This window comes from Lepisma saccharinum, chromosome 11 (assembly GCF_977018435.1).
Source record: "Lepisma saccharinum chromosome 11, izLepSacc3.1, whole genome shotgun sequence".
In the NCBI taxonomy this organism is placed as follows: domain Eukaryota; kingdom Metazoa; phylum Arthropoda; class Insecta; order Zygentoma; family Lepismatidae; genus Lepisma; species Lepisma saccharinum.
Window position 1 is genome coordinate 34,104,054 of NC_139239.1, and position 27,944 is coordinate 34,131,997.

Consider the following 27,944-nt stretch of genomic DNA (forward strand, 5'->3'; position numbering starts at 1 on the left):
AATATTTTCATATTTTTGATGAGTAATTCAAACAGATAGACGCAGATAGTGCTGGAGTCAAGGTGTTTGATTTAAATCAGGTTGATTGAAATCGCATTTTAAATAGGGTGATTTTTTGTAATCACTTTAGAGAAATAGTTTATAATGTACAAATGGAATTTGTAGATAACAGAATCAGTTTTGATGAAATTACATTGATCTCGTGATCACTGAATGGTGTTTATCAGGCTCTAAGAAAGGAAACGTCCCGCAACGTGGCCGTTCGGTAAGGTGGGCACGAGACGCGCGCAGATTCGAGTGTCCTGGGGGAAACGTAACAAATTTTCGTCCCGTAACGTTTACGCACATATCTCTAGCATGTAGACAATTATATTTATATTGCATAACGAGTACAAACCTGTGTTATAAGTTGCTCAAAGTTGTTCACGCGCTATCTCGGCCTAGAGCAAAAACAAACGCACTGTATATACAAAATACTAATCATGTTAAACCGTATATAGTGTAATTATCAATAAGCTGTAAAATAAACATTGGAATTGAAATTTTTGCAAACTATCATTAAAAAGATCGCCAAAATTAAGCTACAAAAAATATATACGTATTTTATGTTACAATAATAAAGTATATCCAGAATATTTTATTTTCACTAGAAGAAAAGTTACTCAAATTATTATAATTTCATTAGCTATGGAAGGATCGTAGCGGGCTATGCATTAACACACACAACAAACATTTCCATAGTAGGTTCATACATACAGTATCGGAAATAGAAAAATGTTAATTTACATGTAATGTTTGATCTGTTTTAATCCAACTCTTCAAATATTTTATAGGGCCGTTTACCAGAAAAAGCTTTTCTATAAAAATATAACAGGTGCGGCAGTGAAACGGGCGATTTTGAAACCTCCACCAGAGATATAAATTTATTCACAGCGATATCAAAGAAATACAACATGAATTTACAATGCTTGTAATTTGTGATGAATGTTTCTGAACAACGTGCACATCTTGCACAGACATGTCACGGCACAAGATGTCAACCACTTGAAAATGACATCACGCAGGTGGCACCCATTTTCCGTCACACACATGCACTTACACCCCTCTTTCTCACCATATCACCCGTTTCCTCAAAGTTCTGTACCCACAATTTGATAGCATGCGACGACGGGACTGGGGCATGACGTGCGAGATGGAAATAGGCACGAAATACACGCTGCGCGGCCACGTAGCTGTCGTTGTTTTTGTAAAACGCCTTCACGGCAAAAGCGCGTTGTTCACCGGTCCACGACACCATTTCGACTGAACACCGATATCAGTGTCAATGGCAAAGATTTGTTGTCCAGATGGCACCACTCCCGTTTTCTGCTTGCTTACGTAACTTGCTATTTCCAGGGTGGCCAAATCGCCCGTTTCACTGCCGCACCTGTTATATATACCTAGGTATCTATATGTACGGTGCCAAAAAATACACAAGCAATTTTGAGGGTATTTTTTAAATAAAAAATCAGATTTTAAGCAAAAGTAGTGGAAAGGTATTGTTTCACCGGCCCTCCTTGTAGGTATGCCTAGTATTTAACCTCAGTTGTGACATATTTTGATGATTTTGATGATTTTTTATGGATTTTACTGCCTTCGACGATGTTCTAGCCCTATTTTTTGCTCAATCTTATTTTGGGACTTTTTTTGTAAGGTTGTGGAGCCTTTTCTTTGTAGGTATGCCATGATCTTACGTGATATAACTTAACCTATTAACTTTTTTTTACTGCCTTTTACGGGTTAAAATAACCTACAAAGTGTAAAATGATTGTTTCTACGCAACCCTTGTAGGTGGACCTAGTATTTAACCTCATTTGTGACATATTTTGATGATTTTGATGATTTTTTTATGGATTTTATAGCATTTGACGATGTTCTAGCCCTATTTTTTGCTCAATCTTATTTTGGGACCATCAAAATTGGCAGCGAGAAAATCAGCATCACCCCTGGTCAGTACAATCTGTCTACCTTGCAGGCTCAATTGCCAAGAAGTGTATTGCTGTCGCAAAATTCTGTAACTCACAGGGTGGAACTGGTGTCTGCCACGGAAACCGTAGACCTGGGTACCATCGGAGAGCTTTTGGGATTCGAGAACAACACAAAGCTCGAACCTGGCATCAAGCACATCGGTGCTAACATTCCTAAATTTCTAGCCATCGAGACTCTGTACATACATTGCAATGTGGCAGAAGGTATGATCACCAAATCCTTGGACGTCATCCCAGGGAGTCACAAGCAGACAGGTATTATCGCTACGTTCAAACCAAACTCTGAGTTCATGGAGCCAATTATATACACACCCTCCCCACCGATATACTTTCCTGTATCTCGTAATCGCATAGACAACATAGAATTGGCAATTACCAACGAGAAGGGAGATTTGGTTGATTTTGCAGGAGCCACGACCACTGCCGTCGTGGAGATTAACATATAATAAATAACCATCATGGGGCAAATCGAAAGTTACGAGTTGCAGTCCTTCCCACCCAATCGTCGCACGTTTGCCAACCTCAATGAACCGAACCGAGAGATAGAATACGACGTGGACGTCGGAGATGGATTCATTCACCCTCACAGAGCTGATTTGTATATCAAGTTTGATGTTGTGAAGAGAGACAACGGCAAAGCATTTCTTGCCAATGCAAATTTAAGACTTGTAGATAATTTTGTGCCGTACCTATTCTCGCAGGTGGAAGTTAGAAAGCATGGCACCGTCATCGATAGGGTTGACTACCCCGGGATTACCTCTTCAGCTGTGGGAACACTGAAACTCTTCAAGACCGATGTAGCATACTACCAGGCAGGGGGATTCGAAGCAGGTACAAAAATGAAAACTCAAAGTCACACAGTACTGTTTCCCATGCGCCTGCTTCCTGGCTTCTTCTCCGACTACACAGAGATTATGTGGAAGGGTGGTTTGCGCGTCACTTTTCGCAGAAGCGCCAACGACAACAATGCGCTGATGCGTTACAGCACCTTGAGTGCAGACGGTTCAGCACTTCCCAACACACTACCTGATCCTGCCAAGTGCATCATCCAGCCCTTGGAGCTGCGCATGCCCGTAGTGGAATACGAAACTAACTACGCTCTCATGTACAAAACAGATATTTTGAAGAATCCCCAAGTACCCATCCAATTTTACGGTTACCAGTGCGTGCAGAAACCTGCTTCCGGCAACCATTTTGAATTTGACGTGATCACACAGTTTAACAGCATCCGGTACGATATGCCAGAGTTTGTGGTCGTGCTCTTCCAGACAGGGGAGGACAACAACCAAGAAAAAGATTCGAGCCAGTTCGACAATTGCAAGATCAAGAACATCTACCTCAAAAATGGCAGGAACGAGATATTCCCGCGTGAGAACTACAACCTGAACATTGCAAACAACGACTACCTGAAACTGTACGAGGCATACACAGCTTACAAGAGAGTGACCTCCGGCAATGTGGACGTGTACTACAACCCCAATGAGTTCATAGCTCGCAGACCCATGTTCGTCATTAACACATCGAAGAGAAAGCAGGTGGTTGTTAACGATCGTACCAACATCAAAATCGTGTGCGAGTTCAATGACGCCTTGCCTGCCGATACTCTATGCAGCGTCATTCTTATTGCAGAGAAAACTTTTGTGTATGATGTCAAGAATGAAAGAGTAACTGAACAGTTTTAGATACAAGACAAAAAATTGGATAATTCTATAAAAATTACACTGACCTTAGATCCAAACATTCTTCACACACAAAAAAAATCACTATACTATAGAAATTTATGACAATACTGAGTAGTGCCAACTTCTATTTGTAGGTTAGCTTCGCCTGTGAAATATCATATGGTGAAATTTTTGTGGAGTAATTTGGCAACACTGCGAGCCCCTCCCACTGTGGGCCCCCTCCAAAAGTAGTAGTGGGGGCATTGAACCAAGGCCACGACATACATCGTGAAAAGGGGGCGTAGCCGTTTACGCTGAGGGCCCGTAGGCGTTTACGTTGAGGGCCCCCCACCACCTTACAAAAAAGGTCCCAAAATAAGATTGATCAAAAAATAGGGCTAGAACATCGTCAAATGCTATAAAATCCATAAAAAAATCATCAAAATCATCAAAATATGTCACAACTGAGGTTAAATACTAGGTCCACCTACAAGGGTTGCGTAGACACAATCATTTTACACTTTGTAGGTTATTTTAACCCGTAAAAGGCAGTAAAAAAGTGAATAGGTTAAGTTATATCACGTAAGATCATGGCATACCTACAAAGAAGAGGCTCCACCACCTTACAAAAAAAGTCCCAAAATAAGATTGAGCAAAAAATAGGGCTAGAACATCGTCCAAGGCAGTAAGATCCATAAAAAAAATCATCAAAATATGTCACAACTAAGGTTAAATACTAGGCATACCTACAAGGAGGGCCGGTGAAACAATACCTTTCCACTACTAGCAAAGAAATCATCCAACATGATTTTTAAAATTAAAATCATAATTCTTATCCGCCCTGACTGGAGTTCAATTGAAGAAATGCACAGAAATGGTAATCGAAAGTGAGAGCCGTCCAACCGAATTTTCAAGTATGAGATGGGGCCTCCCCGATGGCGTAGTGGTTGCGTCGTCGCCTTGTAATCAAGAGGTCCCGCGTCCGATACCCGATAGAGGCACATAGTGATTCGGATCCCAATTTAAACTGTAGGTCCAGTCCCGATTAGCCTTCCTGTGTATAAAGTGAACGTAAAGCAGCAAATCAATCAATCAACTATGAGATGGAACCTCTTGTCTAAAACGGAAGAATCATCTGAATTAGGAATATGCCAAAACAATTTTCAGAGGCTTAAGGTAACTTTGAAACCAAAATGTAAATAAGTCAAGCCTTTTCATTCCTGTGTCAAAATCGGGTTGGAGGGGGGGGGATATAAAATTTTGGTCGTAAATAAGTCACTTCTGCCAAGAATTTTTCATGACGTCCGTTGCAGTTATATGTGAAGGGGGAATGCCAGGGAAAGGTTAAATACGCCATTCTACATGAAGATCTAAAAGTAATTACAAAATGCGTCAATGACTAAGCAGAGAGCGCAAGTTCCTGCATGGGTGGATATTTACGAAAGGGGTTGGGGATTACCATACAAATCTGCTAAGATGCAGAATTATGCTGCCATGTACATGTTTTAAAATGAAAATAACCGAAATACCAACTTATTTTGCTTCATTTCAAAATATACCTGAACATGGATTGTTGATCAATTAATCTCATGGTACATGTCATTCATAGTGAATGAAGACGTACGGCGCAGTAATGTGTTCATCTATGTTCCACTCGGTAAATGTTAAGAGTGAGTTACTTTGCATTAGACAAAGTTACTGCAAAAATAAGAAGTAGAAAACAATTTTACTACAATATGCTTACCTCTTGGTAAATAGGAAAATATTGCGACGGTTTCGGGCTTTTGAAAGCGAGTGATTGTCCTGCGTAAACTCTGGAGAAGTAGAATACTACTACCCGATTGTTTCATTACCCATCATTTTGCAAAGGAAGTTGGAATTCCTTTAATCCAATCACCATGAGCCATTTCCTAAATTGTTTCCCTGTGGACAGAAAAAAAAGTTTTTAAATTGATGATGACATCATTGCATGTAATGACATTTATAAAATTCGGTGTTGAAAATTGAGATTCAGCTTTTGTGTGCTTTTGTGAACAATGCATAACATGTAGGCACTAAATCTAGAAATGTAATCGGCAAAATTTGATTCAATACATAGAAAGTCAAATGTCAAAATAGAACATATTTAATGTTAACTGCCTTATAAGACATGTTCAATAATAACCAGAATTAAGCAATAGTGTTACTCACAGTCCTAACAGTCGAGCATTGATGTAATTTTTCAACGTGGTCCTCTTGTCTGACGATGCACTTGTGCCAACGTGTCACTAGTCATTCGATGCCTTCGGGAGAAAATTGTCTCAACCAGGAGTTAAGTAAGAGCCTCCTCCGAACAACCAATAATGGCTAAGTCTAAGTTCAACGAGTAAGGGATATGGAATAACTTCCATTCGTCAATGATGGTCTGAACAGTCGCAGTAGCTGCATGTAGACGGACATTGAAATGTTGACAAGATAATGCCTGTCCAACAAGCAAGTCCATGACATTTTCGTCTTATCGCTGGCTTCAAACGATCCCGCTACGTGGCTTCCACAGGTGCAGTTTTGTATCCACGGAGATTTAATTGCAAAATTCTGGTTATATATTTAATATAACTTGTATTTAAAATAACTACTTCACTTTCTCGTTATTACTGCTTGATTTGAAAGATTAAATATTTTGGTCAAAATCACACCTCGAGTTTTACGATGATATTAATTGGTGATGCGAAGAGATGGGTCTCAGGTTTGAATCCCGAACTAAACATTCCTTGAGGTTAATGTCTCAAACAATTCATATAATGCTCAGTTATTCACATCATCGCAATTGAGTTGTGGCGTAACAAAATAAAGAAAATAAATTAAATACAGTAAAGTGTAGTTAGTATAATTTATCGTCCGAAGAAACTTAGATGAAATTACCAATTATATGAAATCAATCAGAATTCCAAATGTTGGCATCCAAAAAGTACAAGCAAACATGCAAATTTTCAACTACGTGTATAAGCATACTAATTGTGTGGTCGCCAAAGTGCGACTAAATAGAGTAAGAGAGGCGCCAAGTAAATTATACAATCGCATTTTACTCCTTGCCAACGCTAAATTAAAACAATTGTAATACTATTCCTGCCTACACAATTATAACTTATACATAACGAGTATTACCGTGAAATAGAGAATTTACAAGTGAAGCCGAAAGTTTTGACCCCCCCCCCCCCTAGCCGTTACGCTCATATATTAATAAAATTAGCTACATGAAAGAGAAGTCTAGCTATTAAAAAATTCGAATAAAAAACACAATATTATGCATGGGCACCACACAATACAATGTACCTAGGTACTTACAATACACGTATGCAGTCTTACTCAACTTTAACATTTTATATGTAGAGATGAAGAAACTATAAACTTCAGGCGAAGTTTAAACGCAAAATATGAACACTTTACGATCAAATTTGTTACTACTTCTTAGAATTTTTCACAAATTTATGAGATGAAATTAAATATAAAAATAAGCATATTAATTATGGTATATAACATTCCTTTCTGGATCCATAACATACTTGGTTTTTATATTATAATAAGCAGAAGAACTTTGGAAAAAGTACGTACATCAAAAACTGTATCCTGGAAAAGTGTCCTATAACAAATACTTCCCTACAACTAGATTAGATCCGTTGTATTTTCCACCTCGACGATATCTTGAAGTACGTGTCAATTAACCTGACAGTTCTTTCCGAGTAATATTCAAAACAGTGAAAAATCAATGAACAAAAGGTAGTTGCGTTTATTTTTCAGTAACATGCAGATAAAGTTAGAAATGATAATCTTGGTGCCGAGTCATGCTGTCAAACCATATAACAACAATGACCTGATTGCTATAAAGTTTGCGAACCAATTCTACGACCTGTGACGTTCAATTACTTCGAAACAATTCCAGTCTCTTTGGCTGCTATCGATTCTTTTGGAATAGATTTTAATTAATTTCCCAACTGTCATAACATATTTGTAAAAAAAGTGCAAGAATAAACAAAAGAATGTGTATTATACTTGTTCCTATACGTTGTAAATAAAGATTGATTTATCGTTAAATTTTTCACACTGTTTTACTTTACGATTTTAGAAAGGTTCGACACTCAAAGAGAAATTACCTATATTCCTTAAGAAAATTCAGATATTTGTAATTGTATGGTGCTACTGCTAATGTAAGAAAGAATAAATATATTCTGTAAGGGATTGTAAGATATTGTGCACTTCTAGATAAAATAATACAGGAATCATATTTGTAGATTCTACATTGTGAACCTTGTGCGTTGAAAAAGACAACACAACAAAATAAAATAACTTTAAAAACCATTTGAATACGTTCAAGGAATAGTAAGCATGTACATTCATAATGTAATTTTCCATTTTAAAATCATAAAAACTCGCACATTATTTATGTAAATCCACTTCATTGACGCACAAGTAATAAGGACATTTGTGTAGGGGCATCAAAAGAGGAGATTATTGGGTTTAAGCTTCTCCAAAATGTCTTCAGATCCAAAATAATTTCGATAATGTTATGCGGCCGTGGTGGAGTGGTTAGCACAGCACGCTACTACGTCAGGGGTCCTGGGTTCGAATCGCTTGCCTGGGCATGAGTAATCTTTGTGAGTGTCCGTTCAACAATTTCATCATCCTCATTGTTGCGATTAGCCAAAATGGCAGATAATCGACGCTAAATAACAAAAATTAAATCAGGGACAGGAGACAAGGAGGTACATATTTTCTTATCCTTATGGTCAGAACGCCCCTCGTACATTAGTGCATTAGATACACCAGTAGGTACACATAGTCAGAGCATTATTATATTAATCAGTTTTCAACAAATCGAGAATCGTTACATTTTCATTTTACAATATTGTTAATCATTGTTCGCAATTTTTATTCAATTGCTGGTGCAATGATTTGCATTGCAATGGAGTTATGAGCACCTCATTAGTGTTTTTCAACCTAATTATCCATGCTTCACTCTAAACATTGTACTACTTTAGCGTCTTTTACCTTCAATATCTACGTGTAAAACGCCGCACTCTTTGATGTCTATAGTGTGTACAATTGTTATTGTTTCTTCAGCAACACCATGGATGATATTTACTGACCATTTCGTCTTTTATTGTTACAAACTATATTACCTGAAAATTATATTTTCGGCCGCAAAGGCGATTATAGCGGCATGTTCGGCGACTGGTTCTAATTTGATGCATTCGTGGTCACGAATGTACTATGCTTGCACGATTCAAAGATTTGCGGTATTTGCAGACCTGTGGTGCTTGAAAATGGTTTTTAGGGTGAATTGAAGTCAATAAGAGCACAGTAATTGTTCTGTAGAACGGTTGGAAACGGTTTCTCTTCCAAACTGATTTTTAAAAAATGTCAGCTGTTTTCACGTCCCCAAACTAATCAAGGGAAATACAAAGTTTAAGATTATGTTTAAAGAAAAACATAATCTTAGTCACTGTTGCTAACTTGCTTCTTTTGGAACCAAATCTAACTCCTTTGCATGATTAGCCAGTTCTTAAACATTTTATAACGTATGGAGCGAGTGGTGAAAGTTTTTCCCTTAACGCTGATTGGCGTTTCTCTCTAAAAAATTACCCTTTAAAAAAAACGTTTGGTCTTACAAATACACAAGACTTGCCACAGCAGAACACTTCTTTTGGGGCTAATGCGTAATTGGTGTTGTTTAGCGCCTTTGTTGTCTTGTTACACCATTGGTTGACAAACAATAAGTATTGATGATCTCTAACACTTGATTAGGTGCTGCGTTAAAACAATTGTTAAATCGAGTTTGAGTGTTTGTTTTAGTCCACTTTTATGCATATATTTGCCAACCTGGACTGGACCTACAGTTGAAAGTGAGATCCGAACTATTACGTGCCTCCACCGGGTATCGAACCCGGGACCTCTTTATTACAAGGCCCCCTGCGCACATAGTGAATACTCACACACCAAAAATCATGGTGCGCACAAATAGTTTTTATAATACGAAATAAATCATAACAAAACCTTATTCTGCCTTTAAAAATCACTGTCGATATATTTATATTAACTTGTATATTGTGGCATTTTAAGAGCATATTTTGACATAGTCTGCGTATTTGAAACTGTGCCCTTGCGATAAGTCACATAATAAGTCCCTATAAAAATTATATTCTCAACTACAGTCCTACATTGTAAAAAAAATGGCGTTAAAGCGACACAAACAGAAGTGTCCACAACACATTTTAGTGATAATTTAACCTCATTGTCAAAATAACACAGATCAACATAATTTTAACACCATTGAGATTGAAGGTTGACCAAAATGTGATGTGGACCACATGGGATCACTAATTTAATGCATTTTTTCACTGTATTACTGTAGAAATATATCTCTTATCAGTTGCGAACAGAGAAGCACCATAACATTATCTTCTTAAAAATCTAAAATAATAATTTGCAAACTATAATTCACAGTTTCAGAGGGTCCAATTACCACCTTTAGGTTCTACCTGCGGAGCTGAATCGAGTTTTGAAATTCTTCTCTGTGATTTTCATTAACTAACTTAATTTTTCTCGATAAAAAATGTACAAAGGTCGAAAAATTCGACACCATTAATATGCCACAAAAAAAGATCAAATGAAATAATAACAATATGGCTACATCTTAAACACACTGTGATGAATTCAGAAGTAGTGACGAATCTAACGACGACCTGGTGTTTATAACATTGCAAAAAATAACAGACTCAGCACTATATCTAAGAATGTATCTTCCTTACGCGGGAGTCTAAAATATCTTAGGTGTTCGTTTATGAAATATTGCCAAATTGGTGTTACTTTTTGAAACGCCCTCGTAAATTATATTTGGAGGTCCGAACTTGGTGTTGAAAAGATGTTCCTACATTGGTGGGCGTTCTAGAAACCATCATTTCGTAAACTCTTTTGCAAAATTTCATTATGCTGTTCACAGCATTTATTTAATTGGATTCTGAGAAAGAACCTTTTTGACACTGAAAAATCAATTCCAACTTCAACAATAAGAAATTTATGACGGAAAAAATGAATTGGTGGTCCGACTTTGGAAAACCTTCCCTACCATCAAGATTATTAGAACTAGAGTTCTAATACGAATATTAGAAATAAAGAGTTTTGTAATTCACAAAATATGTTTGACAGTTACTCGGAATATGAAACAAATCTTAATTTCAGTGTAAGAGATATTCAACTTTGTCCTAATATATCTAGTATTACCATGTTATAATTGCGGATTATCATTTCGTGTATATTATGCGTCATATGTTACTATAGTGATTTCAATCTTTGGTACAGTACAGCAATAAAGATTCCAGTTACATACTTAAAACGATATCGTGTTTTCCAAAAACTAGAACTCATTTCGTAAGGAAGTAGCATAAAAATGTTATTTAGGAATAAATGTGGATGCAATTAGAAAGGAAACAAAGGCAATCGAACCCATATTTCCTTGATAATTTGTCACAAAAATCCAAATTTGTATTGTTCCTCGCTCTGAAGTATGTACTTCATATCACATTCATCTCTTTCATGTGTTACCTGCAAGGGTGCTCAAATCACCCGTGGTCGTTCTTAACTACTGACTTTTACTGTTCATTTCTTGTATTGGGCAAGTACTTTGGGCATATAGAGCGACTGGGTATAGTCAGAAATTGGTTACGATCGATGACAAATCGGCGTGATTTTATTGTGGTCATAGGAGCATGGAATGATGAAAACGATAAAAGTACCTAAAAAAAAGTTGCCGACTCTTCTTGTTTGAACCAGTTGGAAGATCTTATCAGGTAAGAAGTGGAAGGTTTTTCTTCATTGTTACAATTACTCTCTTGCAGATAGAAGGAATATCACATGAAGTAGTTTGTAAACACATTTAGTTATATTCTTGAAAAGTGTACCAGTAAACAAGTTCTGAAAATTTAGTAGCATTACTAACAAATAACGCTCATTTCAAAGAATGTAAGTATTACTATGGGAGCCAGTGGTTCATGGTTTCAGTTATATTTACTTACCTACATTCGTTTGCACTATACTTTGGAAGAGAACAAAAGATCTCTGGATATAATACTATAAATGCATTTTCATTATTTAATAGGAAATTGCAGCAAGCAATTTAGTTGATTGTGTCAGTTTATATGGATACCGCATTTGCAGAATGATTGCATATCTATTTACTGCTAAGCGAAAACTTTCATTATGGAATCTGAGCCTAGATCCTTTATGAGTCCATATCAAAGTCCAGAACACGATATACATTCCCCTTCAAAATGTCCTCAGTAACGAGGTTTCCATATTTTGACAAGTTATGCCAACTTCAAAACTCTGTATAGACTGAGATTATATCGAACGATAATCACAGGAGTATTACAGCATTTTCTCTCTAACGCGCTATGTCCTCTAAAATTGATAATATAACCATCACTGAATTTAAAGTATACTCTATCCTGGGATTATCTTGAGCAAGGCCGCACATAACAGTAGAGAAGGAGAGAAAGCGAATGGATGGTACACGCCCCTACAAAAGGCTGGTAGCTGCGGTCGCATTTCCCCTCCACGCAATCTCGTTCCCTCTCATGTGTCCGCTGGTCCAGCCCTCTCGAGCATGGGCGTCGCCAGAAAGTTTTGCAGAGGCGTCAGGCCAATGATAATACTTGGATAGTAGAAATAATAACAGGAACAATATTAAAAATATATAAAAATGAAAAATATAAATATTATACAAAATAAATATCATAATCTAATAAAGAATAAAGCTATTTTATTCCAAATTATTATTACCATTATTGTTATTATTGTATAAATGGGGAGACTTTAATATTCGATCCAACAGATTAGTGAATATCCAGCATAACTGCTATTTAATACTTTTTTACATTGTGTAAAAATTAGTGTACTGAAATTCACAGTACACTATTATTAACTTTTGCATGCCTCATTCAAGAAAAGACTGTAAACGTTAGGTGGGAATTTTACTCATAAGGATTTGCTTTCAAATTGGTTTTGGATTGAATGGTGGAATATGGAAATTTAACCTGGTTCCTGTAGTATATTTTATTCAATTATTTTATATTTAATGCATTTTTAACTTTGGTTATTCTGATCGAATACTAACTAAATGAAATTTATTTATTTATATTATTGGAATATCAACAATAAAAATAACAAGCTCTCTACATTCTTGTAATTGAAATGAACGATTCCAATTTCAAGGGGGGTGGGGTAGACGGACCGGGCCCTTTTTAACCCCTCCCGACGCCCATGCTCTCGAGTCACTACTTGCCCAGAGACAGAGTATACAGTAGACTCTCGTTAATCATGCTTCCGCCAGTGTGTTACGTTCCGTTTGGAAAATCGTCCCGTCGTCATCCTAAGCCAAAACAGTGACGTCACTAGCGGACGGGGAAAGGCGCAAGCCTCTCAGGATAAATTTATTGTTAGGACAGCTGGACCTGTTACGGCTACGTGTGAAAGGTTTTATTTTACATTTGGTAACACGGGAAATCGGTTGGTGCGACGTTTAATCTATAATTATGACTTGAGTAAGAAAACAAGTGAGGTTAGAATTAGCAGAATAATTAGATGTTTTCAGAATTTACACTACATGGTACAATAAACTTGTAACACTAACTTTAGAAAATGAATTACATCAATTTCAAGTCCTTCATTCGGCACTCACGCTTGTCTGACTCCCCTCTGTGAAAGGATTGGGCGGATAAGAGCGGCAAGAGCCTACAATACTACCAGGGATTTATCCACACACCCCAACCCCACCCCTTTCAATTATCTGTAACAGCCACTAACTGTTTTCATAAGAACCGGATTTATGGTCAATTTAGCAGGAAAATTTACATTGATACCCACAGAAATCAACCTTGCACCCCTTCCCAAACTTCACATTTCTGGATAAACCCCTGGATACTACTTTCATCATTGAATGAATAAGTAAGTACATTTGAGATAGGTTCATAGATTTTTGAACCTATAAATTTCAATTTTTGGGTAATTTTTCGTGTGGGCTTCCATAACTAAATAATTACTGGCGTGAATATTTTTTTTGTTTTTGACGGAAACCCGAAATGTGAAATAGCATCCAACTTTCAATTACTTTTTTTTTAAAAAAAAAAGAAGAGAAAACTGTGTTGTAAATTTGTAGGGGAAAATAGTTCTGAAATGTGAGTTTTGAGCAGTAATTGTGACTAATAACACGTTGTAATGTTCTATCTTGTGATTTCGATGGGTGTGAGATACGTTTCCCTACCATATTTTGACACGAAATGATGCGAAATTAACTTCAAAATGAAAAATAAACTCTAAAACACGAAATTTAGAGTTCATTTAACTTCCTGAAGTCTGAATTATCCTGCGAGTTATGCAAAATCACGGATAGTAGATTAATTCTGTTGTAAATATTTCAGAAGCAACATTGGACTACTTTACACATAAATAAACTTAATACTCTGATAACTATTACATAAATGTTTTGTTAAAAATGAAATGTATATTTTACGTACAAAGCATAGTTTTATAATCAAATTTAGGACTATATTCAGCTGAAATGTCATTCTACATGCCGCTTTTTAGCTCGAAATGTGCCCAGTTTTTGTAGCGAAATATTAATCTTTCACTCACCATAAAAATGTGGCTCTAATTGTTGTAATATTTTATTGTTAGCATACGAAGAAGGAGCGATGATGGTTCATATCTATATTGTCGTGGTTTTGGTTTGTAGTAGTGTTCTAATAACGGCTGACAGTACAACTGACACTAATACGTCATGTGCATCTAATACGACTGCAACGTCTACGGAATTAGCAGTTGCAGCAACAAATGCAGGTGAGAATCATTAAATATTCTGTAAGAACCAGTTTTTCAACCAATAACGATACATTCAGAACCAGAGAGAGAGAGAGAGAGAGAGAGTGGAAAATTACTTGTAGAACATTAAGAAAATTGGTTTAAAATCACACACGTGAATATGACATTTTTTTATTAATGTGTTACTTAGTACACATTTTAAGTTCTTAAAAATAATTCGTTTTACATAATAATCGATAATATAAATGAAGATAGAAAACCTATTGATGTAATCTTAACTCGTATGGATTTTTTACCCAATACGAGGGTCACTATTTATATTTTGAGCCTAAAAATGAAAAAAAAAACTAATTTGGCATTGAAAACTGCTTTATTGTTTTTCGAAGTATTCTCCTTTATGGTCAATACACTTTTGCATTCGTTCGAACCATTTGTCAAAGCAGTTTTTCCAATCTTCTTGAGACACCTCCATAATATGGTTTTTGAATGCATCAACGGCATCTTCCGCCGACGAAAATCGTTGTCCACGCAATTTATTCTTGACATTCGGGAACAAGAAGAAGTCATTGGGTGCCAAATCAGGACTGTACGGCGGATGACCCATCAATTCGATTTTTTGACTGTTCATAAAGTCGGTTGTTAGATTAGATGTGTGACAGCTGGCATAGTCTTCATGAGGAATGATCTGACGGCGTTTGTTTGTTTTACGTATTTGACCGAAGACCTCTGGCAAACAAATTGTTGTGTACCATTCAGAGTTGACCGTTCTACGTTCCTCTAAAGGCACAGTTGCCACATGACCAGTTTTCCCGAAAAAACAGGTGACCATTTGTTTCGATGTGCTTCGAGCGCGAACAACTTTTGTTGGATTGGGTTCATCTTGAAACACCCATACAGTCGACTGCTGTTTACGTTCCGGTTCATATGCATATATCCATGATTCGTCACCTGTTACAATCTTATATACGTCTTTTGAAGCAGCACGATTGTATTTATTGAGCATTTGTTTGCACCAATTGACGCGAGCGTCTTTTTGAGTTTTTGTCAAATTGCGTGGGATCCAACGGGAACATACCTTTCTCACAGCTAAATGATCATGTAATAGTTTATATATGCTGGTGGAACTAATGCCTATGGTTGCCTCAATCTCACAGTATGTCACATGACGATCTTGCAGTATTAGCTTTTGCACAGCATCAATGTTTTCTTGAACAACAACTGATTAAATTCGTTATACCAGCTTTTCATAGTGGCAAAGGATGGGGCTTCATCGCCAAATGTGGAAGTAAGTTGATCGATGCACTCTTGTCTTGATAATCCACGTCGAAAATCGTAAAAAATCATCGCACGAAAATGTTCACGAGTTAATTTCATTTTATTGTTGTCGCGCAATCTCCAAGGCAACATAAACAACACAAATCAAGCTATTGACAAAAGAAAATTAAGTACGTTATGGTCAATAATGCCAGACGATTCCGTGCAAACGTCAAATCGCGCCTAACTTCAATCAGTGTTGCTAAGGCTCAAAATATAAATAGTGACCCTCGTATAAGTGAATACAGGCAATTTTATCATACTTGGCGAATTTCCTGCACTGCATTCTCATAGGCTTCATTATTGAAATACGTGTTGAACATTAAATACAATACACCCTTCTAAATGGATAGGTATGATAAGGGGTACAATCACGTAATATAGTGTTAGGAAAACTTAAAGCTTACTCGGTAGTACAGTCAACGCCCGACCCTGTGACCGAGTGGTTAGCACATCGCGCTGCGACGCCAAGAGTCCCGGGTTCGAATCCCGGTCGGGCTTGGTTGTTTGTGAATGTCCATTCATCAATTTCATCATTTCATCACTCATCCCCATCTTCGCAATTTAGCCAAGAGGCCCAAAACTCGAAGTAAAATAAACTAAATTAAATAAAAAAAAAAGTACAGTCAACGGCAAAGATAATGGTAGGTAAATTGTTCATCGTTATTTTCATTACTTTTTATTCTACATCCTGTGTTGTTTTAAGGAATGAAATGATGTTGGTGCGAAACAGGCATTGCCCTCTGCTTATTGACGTCTTTATTTCAATCCATTATCATCATATTGTGCAATACAGACCGAATGAAAATTGTGATGGACAATTCGCCTACTGTTTATTTTGCCGTTGGGTGTACAAACGAATTCTTACCTTCAGTGAAGTAAGACCGCTATCGGAACGAACCTTCCGAAAAACGACAAAGACGCCTATTTGGTGAAGTTTTCATACAACACGAGTCATCCGAAGTCAGGTGTCATACTTGACGCATACTCCCTTCGATTGTTCTAAGGACAATCCGTCAATGGACGGTTGTCGTATTTAACTCCATAGACAATTTATTTATTGATAATGAGCTTTCGGTGGTTTTGTTGGCGATTTGCACTGATGACAACATGTTAAGGTGCGATATCGTTGCACCAAAGCCAAAACCATGGATGTGTAACGTTTGACTTCTACACCTAGTGCAGTTCCCGACTACTTTTTGTCGCTATATTCCTCTGCTTACTTATACGATCTAATAAACAAGAAGTAAGTAAGCGTATGTTTTACCAATGACAACAATTACCCATTTTTTCCGGGAACTTTAATATTAAAATACTTTTATCTCAAAAGTAAGATTAAGTACATTCGTGGTTTTGGCATTGGTGAGAACGATATGATACTCTATTCATGAAAAATCTAATATAAATTTTGTTACAAATATGACCATTATTTATGAGGGACTAAAACCATCCCTGCCAGGATCTATGGGAGAGTCTCTGGCATTAATGCGGTGCCCAGGATTCTCGAAAGGAAGGGGTTATGTGTACGTTTTTTAGTAGTCGGTCCTCATCTTGACATTTTTCCTGCCGTTGACGTTATTTTTTTTATGAATCCTGAACCAGGGGGGGATTATGACCCCCCCCCACTGTCAGGTATCATCCACCCCCTCCCTAATTACCACCGTAGTCCACTGCTGCAACCTATTTCTAATCTGTGGAGCGACCACAAGGAAAATAACCTTGGGCGAAAAGTCTCCGCGCACCTTTCCCTTCCTCCGTTCAGCTCGGGCCATAATAAAGCGTGCTCCACTCTCCCCCACCCCTCCACGCGGAAGTAAGGTGCACAGGAGTCGCGGGTCTACGCAGGTTTTCTTGCTTGTGGTTCGAACTAGTTTTCTCAAAAGTAATTGCTCTTTTTCTTATGCGATATGTCCACTTCGATGAGTTTATATTCTTTATTATTTCAGGAAGCGAACTAAATGACAAGCAGAAGAATGTATCCCAAGACCAATTAAGTGAGAAACCAGCTAATGATGGAAATAGTACGAAAGAGTTGGTGGTTCCCAGGATAAGTCCTTCAAAAAAGGTCGATGAAGACGGTTTTGAAGAACTGGGAGACCTCGAGCAAGCCATTGAGAAGATAGAAAAAGCAGAATTTAAAGTGGAACAGCAAGAAGAGAAGAAATCGATCATTCCTCATCTCTGCAACTGCGAAGGTCTTACTTCTTGCACCTGCTGCATCAGCACGCTGCTACAAGGATTCATCTTGAAAACAACAAGTAATGTAGCTTTGTATGTTATTTTGAAAGAATGGTTTGTATATTTCGAATGTCTTTCATCGCGATGGCAAAGGTTATCTGGTTCATTTCCAGTGATAGCTCCAAGGGTCTCCCCTATGGTGTAGCGGTAAAGCTGTTGCCTTCTAAACACGGGGTGCAGTGTTCGATCTCCGATAGAGTCACACTGTATAGTGGTCCGTAATCAACTTTAAACCGCAGGCCCGGTCCAAATTAGCTTATCTGAGCATAAAATGGACTTGAATCTTTGATATATCTAAACCTATTTGGTATTTCAATTTAAAATCACACGTAAATTAACGGGCCTCCGCGATGAGTGATAACGTCGTCGCCTTCTAATCAAGAGGTCCCGGGTTCGATATCCGATGGCACATAGTGGTTCGGATTCCACTGTCAGTCCCGATTAGCCTATCTGTGCATAAAGTGGACTTAAAACACCAATTCAAACTCAAACATTTAGCTTAAATTTCTCTATAAAAAGTGTGTACGAAGCAGTTGCATATATAGCAGTTATATAGAGTCGAGAGAGAATTTGAAGGTCAGAGATAATGATTAGGAAATTAAAGTGAAGTATAGACCGGTTTGAGGAGTTCACTCATAATTACATTTCCCACAGTTAACAGGAACACGTTCCCGACATTTCACCATTTGACGTTTTTAATAAACTCTCCCTCATCATGAACTCGGCAGAATTAGAACTGTTTAACGCTGTGCTGTACTGAAAAAATCTTGTTATCAGTTCAAAGTTACTTCGTCCTATGTGAAAAACTAAACAGAGTTACAGAAATTCATCTTCATGCCACACTTCCAACAAAATTGTACCTTCTCATTGTAGGTTTTCTTGGTCTGCTTTTTATTTCTTGATCTGATTATAACATGTCACACTGAATCTGCCTTAAAAGTTCTATTGATGTGTACGCATGTGGGTGGGAAGAGATAACAGTCCGTTTAGTTGGGCACGAAACGCCTCACAGCTGGGTGTAGTGAGGGCGAAGCTTTCTGAAAAGTTGGTCCATATTTCTGGAGGAAAAATGTTCTTTTCGACAATGTAAGATTCTAATATACATCCATGGACAGCTAAAACGCGTTCGTCATTTAGCATCTTGGTACAGTCACGGACACTTCTGGCAGCCTCAACAAGTAGCCGACTCCAGCAGTTTGTTTCTTTATACAGCATATTTGCATAGATACAATTCAATCTACACTTGTATCAATATACGCTGTATAAAACACACCTTATTACTAATTTCGTTGAACCTGTACAAGTTGTCAGCAAAAAATTCACTCACTTCTGCAATCAACAGGGATAATGCAAAGAAGCTCTTTAGAAAAATGCTAATTTCGGAGTCATGGCGGCGATTAGGGGGGGCAATTGCTCCCCCAATTTTTGCCACTTTTGCCCCCGCACTATGCTAAACCTTATTGTATCAAGGGAAAGTAAACTTCCTTTGCCCTCCCCCCCTAGTTTTGGCACCTTCACCCCCACTTTTGGAACCCAATCGCCGCCACTGGTTCTCGGTATGTCTTACTTAAATTCAATGCTGGATTTTTCCTCCACCGAATCTGAGCTACATGGAAACAACAACCCTTAGTAATAGCTAGAGCCAAACGCTAGACACATTGACATTAACAGCTTACTCTAAATTACATAATATAAACGTTGGTTAAAGTTTTAAACCGTATTTATGCACTCATGAACCACATGTGAAATGACTGAGCATACGTTGTTGACTGCTTAATGTGGAAGAAGGATGATACCGATTATAAATACCTGCAAGGATTCCGGGTTCGAATCCCGGCCTAGGCATGGGAGTTCTTTGTGAGTGTCCCATCAATTTCTTCATATCATCATTCATCCTCATCCGCCATTAGCCAATAATGGCAGAAGATCTAAGTAAAATAAACAAATTGAATCAATCCAGCCATTTTTAAATAAATATTCAGATACTTTCGATCATGAACTATGAAAATCGGATGAAATAATTTTGGACAGCTTTTAAAAGCACAGTCAAAGAATACAGTGCCCATTTTACACAAACATTCTTTATATTTAATTTCTTTGTAAAAGCCGCAATACGATTCTGCCTATCGTCGACAAAAATGGCTATGGAGCCTTTTCTTCGACTTAACCATGTCTACATCTAACTGTTTGCGTATGAAAATTGGAACGAGTTTACAATACCGGACCACTCTGCAATTGCTATGAAATTTCGCCTACTCACTAATTGAGACATCCTAATCACGAATCTGCATGTAATAATTGGCGGTCGAGTATGGAAATCGAGAAAAAAACTAAATAAACTATGTTTTCTTAACGTAACGTAACCCTACCATAAGAACAGTAGCTCCACCGAACACGCCATTTCCCCGGAATGGGTGTCACTTATCGCACAACACTTTAGCAACATTGTGTTCTGACGTCACGGGAGATAGCTTTCTCATGTTAGGCAAGGCAAGGTATAGTTCTCTTAGCCAAAATATTAATTTGTCTTTGTATTTGGAACCTAACTTGCTAATGGAACCTAACCTAACAGGCCTAACCCAACCTCGTACGCATTCCTCGTCTGACGTCAATATTCAAGGTTGCAAGATTGTTGTGCGTAAAGTAAGACCATTAACGAATTGCGAAAGAAAGATGGTTCCGAATTGCTGTGTATGGACAATCAACGTGGTAAATCGCAAGGTTATTTTACAAGTTCTACACGTAAATGTACAATTTTAACAAGTGACCGTCAAATATAAACTACAGATACGTCATCAGGACACCGAAATTAGTAAGTAGGCGAAATTTTGTAGAAATTGGAGAGTGGTCCGGTATTGTAAACTCATGCTCTAACCTACACGCACGATCAAACTACAACAACTACTATTTTAAATGATTTTAAACTTTTGGGTACTTAGAATATATCTTACCTCATGCATGGTGTTGGCGTAGCTATGTCTGTTTCCACCAACTCCCTGTGTAGAACCTTAATGCGGCATTTTCACGAATCAAGAGCTTTTCCCTTCGCAGAGTTCTTTAACTTCCGTCTGTTCAACACACATTCACTAGTTTCTTGATGATTGTGTTCCCAAAAAAAAAATGTATGTCGCTACTTTTTTACGTTCCCTGAACACTTGCATTTATCCTTGCAACAAGTCACATACAATGGTTTTCCACGTTCACTTAGCTTAACACTGTCTTCACCCGTGTGTTCATTTTGCTGCTCCCCTTGCTTCCAATCCTCGAAGCCTCGCTGTAGCGAGCTTCAGGGACTACTTCAGGCTGCTTCAGGTACATTGTGGTGTGACTCACGCAGATACAGAACTTGGAGAGGGAGCGAGTTCTTCCACTCAGCGGAACATGGTTCGTTATAAGCCGATAGAGGGAGTTGCAGCGACAAACACACACAGAGGAGAGATGTGCGCACGAAGAATAGGTTAAAAATAACGGATTTTCTTCTTATTATTTTATTTTCAAGTAGCTCTCTGTAGCAGAAAGGGAGAGAGAGTAATGTACTTTCTATTTTACACAGTGCCTTTTGAATACTTTCCATTCTTACCCATACAAAACTTATTGAAATGAATAATGATTTCCAAAACTCATGTACTGCTTTGGAAACTCGTTGCATTAATTGTGCACGCTCACTTATACCTTCCACCACAGTCTCGGCAACATTTCCCATATTTTGCACAAAAAATAACTTAAACATTTTGGTTCTCTTATTACCTTTGCACTCCATCAAAAAACTCCTTATTCGTCAAACTGAAACTATCGGGTAAATCCTTAAGCGAGATATACTGACGTCCGTGCGACAAGATGTGTTGCGGAGGGCAAAAGACCGCCACGGCCAACGGAACGTGTGGACCCAAGATGGAAGAATTATCATCCTCTTACCGACTGGCCGAAAAGTATCCGTCACAACACTAGCGGCACTTGACAACATGAAATAAATGCGGGATGAAAAGTAAATTTGCAATAAGGATTCATGAGTGTATGTTTAAATAATGCAATTGTGTGTGTGTTGTGTGTTATGTGTTTTTATTGTGTACAAGCGCGTGAAACTATTTTTCCTTTGCGTATCAATTTTTCTTCCTTGTGCATACGTTCCGTCCATTTGAGTGTCTTTAAATTTAAATCTAATGGAAGTGTGTTATTTCTGTGTTCACTGCACCTGCCTTTCATCAACGCTACTTTTATGGTAAGTCAAATCTTTTTTAAACTAATTATATATGTAATCTCGTTTAAAATGAGTGCTTTCCATCCATTTGTCAGCACTTTTAAAAACCGTAAGAAATATTATGGCTGATAGAGACGATTTGTGTACTGTAAATTCGGCAACGCCGACGTCAAACTTTTTCAACCAACTTTGCAACATTTGTACCTCTCCAACAAACAGCAACAATGGCCTTTCCTACTCAACTGCAACGCTACAAACGGAAACGGTTTATCCATATTCTGGGCCGCAGCTGAATCTTGCACCCGGCAGCTTTAACGCAATTCATATCAACGCGCAAAGTATTCTCGCTCATTTCCTAGAAGTAGAAAATATAATTCAAATAAACAAAGACGTACATGCCTTACTGGTCTCGGAAACATGGTTGAAGGAGAGTCTTTCGGACGATCTGGTGCATCTTCCGGGATTTCGTTTATTTAGGAAAGACAGAATCGGAAAGAGGGGAGGGGGAGTGGCAATTTATTTGCGCGAGGACGTCCCTGCCAAAATTCTCTCAAAGTCGCCCGATGCCTATGAAGGTTCGTCGGAATATATAATCCTCGAAATCAGTATCGGTCAACAAAAACTCCTCCTGGCGGTAGTCTATCGTCCACCTTGCACTCGCCTTGATAACTTCGAGAACGACGTTGCAAACTTTCTACCAAAATATTCACACACGATCGTTCTGGGAGATATGAATACCGACCTATGTAGCAAAAAAGAAAAGGTTATAGAATTCCGTGATACGTTCTCTGCTTTAAATCTTTCCATTTGCCATTTAAATCCAACCCACCACACGGCCACTTCCGACTCGTGGCTTGACGTCATCTTGGTTTCTGACGAAAATCGTGTAACGCGCCATGGCCAAATACCAGTGCCTGGAATTTCCTACCACGATTTAATTTACGTGTCCTATTATCTTCGCATTCCTAAATACAAAGCAAAACAAGTTTCATATAGAGACCTCAAAAACATTAACGAAGCCCGCCTAAATCAAGACGCTGCCCTTGTACCATGGCATTTAATCAGTACGTTACCTACAGTGGATGAGCAAGTCTTATTGTTAAATACCTTTATCCTCCAATTGTACAATAAACATGCTCCAGTCAGGAAGAAGCGTGTTTCGCGTCCCCCTGCTCCCTGGCTGACGGACGAGTTGCACCGGCTTATGGCGATGCGTGACAAAGCGTACACCAAATATAGGAAGGCGATCAAGGTCGGTGATTATAACACATCCATCTTTGAAAATTACAGAATTCTGAGGAACCGTTGCACCCAGGAAGTACGAAAATCAAAGCGTCGATTCGCGTCTGAACTACTAACATACGAAAGCAAACCTGACGTCCTCTGGAAAAAATTGAAAATACTGGGAGTTGGGAAACGGAGAAACCACGAATCCGTGAATAAATTTCCACCGGAAGTATTGAACGATCACTTTTGTGATCTTCCGATCGTCGATGATAATGTGAAACACGAAACGATTCGTAACATTGAAACACGCCCCACAACTGCTCCAAAATTTTGTTTTTCTTATTTTTCGCCGGAACAGGTCAGAAAATCGTTACAGAAGATAAAGTCATCGGCCGTAGGAGTAGATGAAGTTTCTATCCTCATGATTAAAAAAATTCTCTACCACGTACTTGCTCCTATCACTCATATTTTTAATTTTTCTTTAATTACCGGCGCATTTCCCTCGTCTTGGAAACTCGCCCTGGTACGCCCTATACCTAAAACAAACAACTTAATAAACGTCAACGATTACCGACCAATCAGCATCCTCCCAGCCTTGTCTAAAGCCCTAGAGCATCTCGTTAGCGATCAAACCCGGGACTTTCTAACGCGAAATAATTTAATAGATCCTCTTCAGTCTGGCTTTCGAAGTAACCACAGCACTTGCACGGCTCTTGTCAATGTAACCGATGACATGAGGCTAGCCATGGACAATAAACAACTTACGATTCTGGTACTTCTAGACTTTACAAAAGCTTTTCAGACAATTGATCATGAAATTCTACTCGCTAAATTATCATCGATTTTCAATTTTTCCGACTCCGCGGTTAATTGGTTCTGCTCCTATCTACAAGAACGTCGACAATGTGTCGTTGACCTATATGGAAAATCGTCGTGGAAAAACATTCCATGTGGTGTCCCTCAAGGCACCGTACTCGGCCCCCTCTTATTTGCTCTGTATATAAACGACCTCCCGACGGTGCTTAACGGCTGTAAATACCATATCTATGCCGACGATTTTCAGTTATATTTCTCTTTCCCCCCGCAAGAAATACTGCATGCAATAGAAATTGTGAACAATGACCTTAAACAAATAAGTACTTGGTCTGCACACCATGGCTTACATCTAAACCCGACTAAAACCCAGTGTATTCTTGTAGGTTCCCGTAGAATTTTGAGCAAAATAGATAAATCTAGCCTCCCTAGACTCAACGTAAATGATATTCATCTGCCCTTCTCCACTACTGTTAAGAATCTGGGTGTGATACTCAACCAACATCTCACCTGGGCAGAGCAAGTTAACTCTGTATCTAGAAGAGCTTTCGGTGCATTGCATTCACTCTATCGGCTCAAAAACTTCCTCCCTGAACGCATAAAAATTAAACTGGTCCAGTCTCTTGTATTTCCCATTGTTGACTATTGCGACATTGCTTTCTTGGATGTCAATCACGAGCAAGCTAAACGACTGCAGCGAATTCAAAATGCCTGCATTCGTTTCGTTTTCGACCTAAAATATTCAGACCATTTGACATCGTACTTTGCGAAGGTCGAGTGGCTTAAATTAAGCGATAAACGTAATTTTCATAAGTTAATTTTACTGTACAAAATCCTCCAAATAAAAGACCCGCAATATCTCTATAACCGATTTCAACATCTTTCCGACTTTCACAGCCACAACACCAGATCGCGCGAAAGGTCTCTGCTGTCCATTCCACTCCACAAATCCAACTTTTATGCAAATTCTTTTACTGTTACCTCAGCAGGCCTTTGGAACAAGTTGCCACCTGAAATTCATGTCTCTTCCTCAATTGTGACGTTCAAAAAATTGTTAAAGTTACACATATTATACAATGAAAATTAAATGTTTGATTTCCCTATTAATATGGCGGGTGCAGAGAATGATAGAAGGACGTAAGGCACAACAATTATTTAGCGTAATAGTTAAGATGAATTATCGTCAAAGTATATCGTTTTGGACTGTGTTTTAAGTATGTGTAATATTGGACTGTGCTTAAGAAAGTGTAGTGTTATGTATATGCTTGTACGTGTGTAAGGGCAAAAATATGTATGTGTGTGTGTGAGTGTGTGTGCCCGTATCTATAGGTTAGATTACCTTTCTTATATGTAATTTCTCTTTGTATTTTTTATTTCTCTGTAATTTTTTATATATTTTTTTTCTTCCTTTTTTTCAATATTTTAATTATTTCATATTCAATTTTTTTGTAAACATGGTCAAGTGGAAGAAAAGGCTCCACAGCCTTAACTTCGCCATGTAAAAGAAGACGAAATAAATAAATAAATAAATAAATAAATAAATATACTAGTTTCTAATCTAATTTAAGGCATAAATGCTTCTTGATATCTATTTTCATTCAATCGTCATTCACTCTCATTGCTACGTAAATAAGTCAACATGTTACAGGAGCGTCATAGTATAGGAATAGATTAACATGCGATGGTTCGTACTTTAAAAGTAAGAAAGAAATAAGACCACACTTCTAATCTATTGGCCTGTATGTACATATAATCAAAATGTGTTCATGTTCAAGAAACCTGCATGTACAATATTAAAACTTCGTCGATAGATTGATATGAAATATTTGTTTAATAATATTACATCCTTTCTTTTTTTACAGATTGTTTCAAAATAGATGTAAACTTCGATAACCTCCAACTTCACATTGAGATAGTTGTAAACAATATCACAGTTAAATCAGAGACATTACCAGGTAAGAAAGAGCGTTTAAGTGCAAAAAATATTAATAATGTGAAATAATTTTGAAAATAACCGAAATGTACTTGGTTTGTCTTCAAGTAATATTTAAGGTGATTATATATACGAGAGTTGTTTTTAAAGAGCAATGGAAACATTCTTAAGAAGCACGTGTTATCACTGATATAGTGCTGTAGTCAGAGACGCTAGTACGTGTGGATCAATTCAATATCACGGTTATAGAGAACCTCTTCGATGGCGTAGTTGTAACGTTGTAGCCTTGTAATCAAGAGGTCCTCGGTTCGATCTCTTTGGAGGCACATAGTGGTTCGGATCCCACTTGAAACTGTAGGTCAAGTCCCGACGAAGACACCCTGTATATAGAGAAGAAGTTGAATTCTACATGTAAAGCCGCGTTTACACCGAATGTTACCAACAAATGTTATTAACTTTTTGTTACCAACACGGTTAACAACAAGTGTTGGCAACAAATGTTGGTAACCAGAACACTTGTTTGACTTTACTTTTGTTAATAACTTTGTTAACATATTGGGTGCGTGACCTCAGTTGGCTGCAAGGTGTCGAGTGTGGCAGCATGTGCCATTTTGGCTCAACAGAGAAGACCAAAAGATTCTGGGTGAAACCTTCTCTACTGGCAAGAGCTAATTAAAGCGGAAGTGACCTGTTGGTTTTTGTCTTTAAATTGTGGACAAGTTTTGTCCCAAAGGACAGGTTTCTCGCAGAACAATTCAACTAAGTTCAGCACTTCATCCTTTGACCACTCCATCTCATTCAAAAGATTTTTCCATAATAAATAAATTACAAAACAAAACACACCTCTCACGAAACTAAGCTCTCGCACTCGCTGGCTGGCTGTCACTGGGGTGATGGTGGCAGGAGAGCGAGCGGGAGAAATGTTGCTAACATCGAAGAGGCTCTGTTAACATGTGCTGGTAACAAATGTTGCTAACATTCTTTGATCTTTACCGACTTCTTGTGGACAAAATTTCTGTTGACAACACGGGAAATCTGTTGCTAACATGAGATGTTGATAACAAATTCACAAGCGTTTTTCGAAATGTTACCAACATTTTTTGGTAACACGTATTAGCAACCCCGGTGTAAACGGCTTAAGTGATGTGATGTTTCATTAGACTATGCTGACTACAACTTTTTAATACATTGTAATTGCAGCTCTAAAGGATCCAGAGATATGCTTGGGTACCATTCAAACTGCAAAAATCTGTTTCCACGTGTATAACGTCAGGTTGAGTGTTCTGAAGGCAAAGTTCCAGGTGTGTTCCCACGCGGACCTGTACCTGTTCGGCAGGCTGACCAAGAGAGTGTACTTCGGCTGCATTCGTCGCTCTGCCTTGTCTTTGCCGATATACTTCAGGGAACCGAACCCAGAAGCTCATGAGCGGGAGTTCCACAAAGAACAACCTGATTCTTTCAGATGAACCAATAGGATAGAGGCAAGCAACAGCACAGCCAATGGGACTCTCATACATGCCGTTGGCATACCTGGGTATTCTTAGATGATTCTAAATACATAACAAAATGTCAAAATCATTTTAATTTTTTCTTAATGTCACCTGAACACTGTGTTGTATCAAATAAAATTTTTAAACTCTCCATATATAGTTTTCTTTACTTACATTGTAATACCATATTAA

The 27,944-nt window shown here is 38.0% G+C and overlaps 1 protein-coding gene and 1 long non-coding RNA gene across 4 annotated transcripts; one reads left to right on the top strand and one right to left on the bottom strand.

Moving 5' to 3' along the window:
• Positions 1-395: 395 nt before the first annotated feature.
• Positions 396-21,445, bottom strand: LOC145994714 (uncharacterized). Of its 2 annotated transcripts, none has more exons than XR_014442393.1 (3): positions 21,043-21,445; positions 5,433-5,611; positions 396-440 (listed from the first exon to the last, which is right to left on the bottom strand). It is a non-coding gene; the product is annotated as an uncharacterized LOC145994714 (long non-coding RNA). The 2 variants fall into 2 exon arrangements; XR_014442392.1 differs by lacking the exon at positions 21,043-21,445 and adding an exon at positions 7,280-7,357.
• LOC145994712 (uncharacterized) lies at positions 11,367-27,903 on the top strand. Of its 2 annotated transcripts, none has more exons than XM_083130903.1 (5): positions 11,367-11,511; positions 14,396-14,557; positions 17,800-18,111; positions 26,192-26,284; positions 27,463-27,903. In XM_083130903.1, exons 2-5 carry the CDS (start codon positions 14,413-14,415, stop codon positions 27,726-27,728), a joined length of 816 nt encoding a protein of 271 aa, XP_082987029.1. In that variant the 5' UTR covers positions 11,367-11,511; positions 14,396-14,412; the 3' UTR covers positions 27,729-27,903. The 2 variants fall into 2 exon arrangements, with proteins under 2 accessions (XP_082987029.1, XP_082987030.1); XM_083130904.1 differs by lacking the exon at positions 11,367-11,511 and adding an exon at positions 11,526-11,683.
• Positions 27,904-27,944: the final 41 nt, after the last annotated feature.

What these genes read in the sequence shown, in the direction of transcription:
- LOC145994712 (XM_083130903.1), top strand. Translation starts at nt 14,413, where the DNA reads ATGATGGTTCATATCTATATTGTCGTGGTTTTGGTTTGTAGTAGTGTT. An exon ending in AGTTGCAGCAACAAATGCAG is followed by an intron (nt 14,558 to 17,799) that starts GTGAGAATCATT and finishes TTATTATTTCAG; the next exon opens with GAAGCGAACTAAATGACAAG. An exon ending in ATTCATCTTGAAAACAACAA is followed by an intron (nt 18,112 to 26,191) that starts GTAATGTAGCTT and finishes CTTTTTTTACAG; the next exon opens with ATTGTTTCAAAATAGATGTA.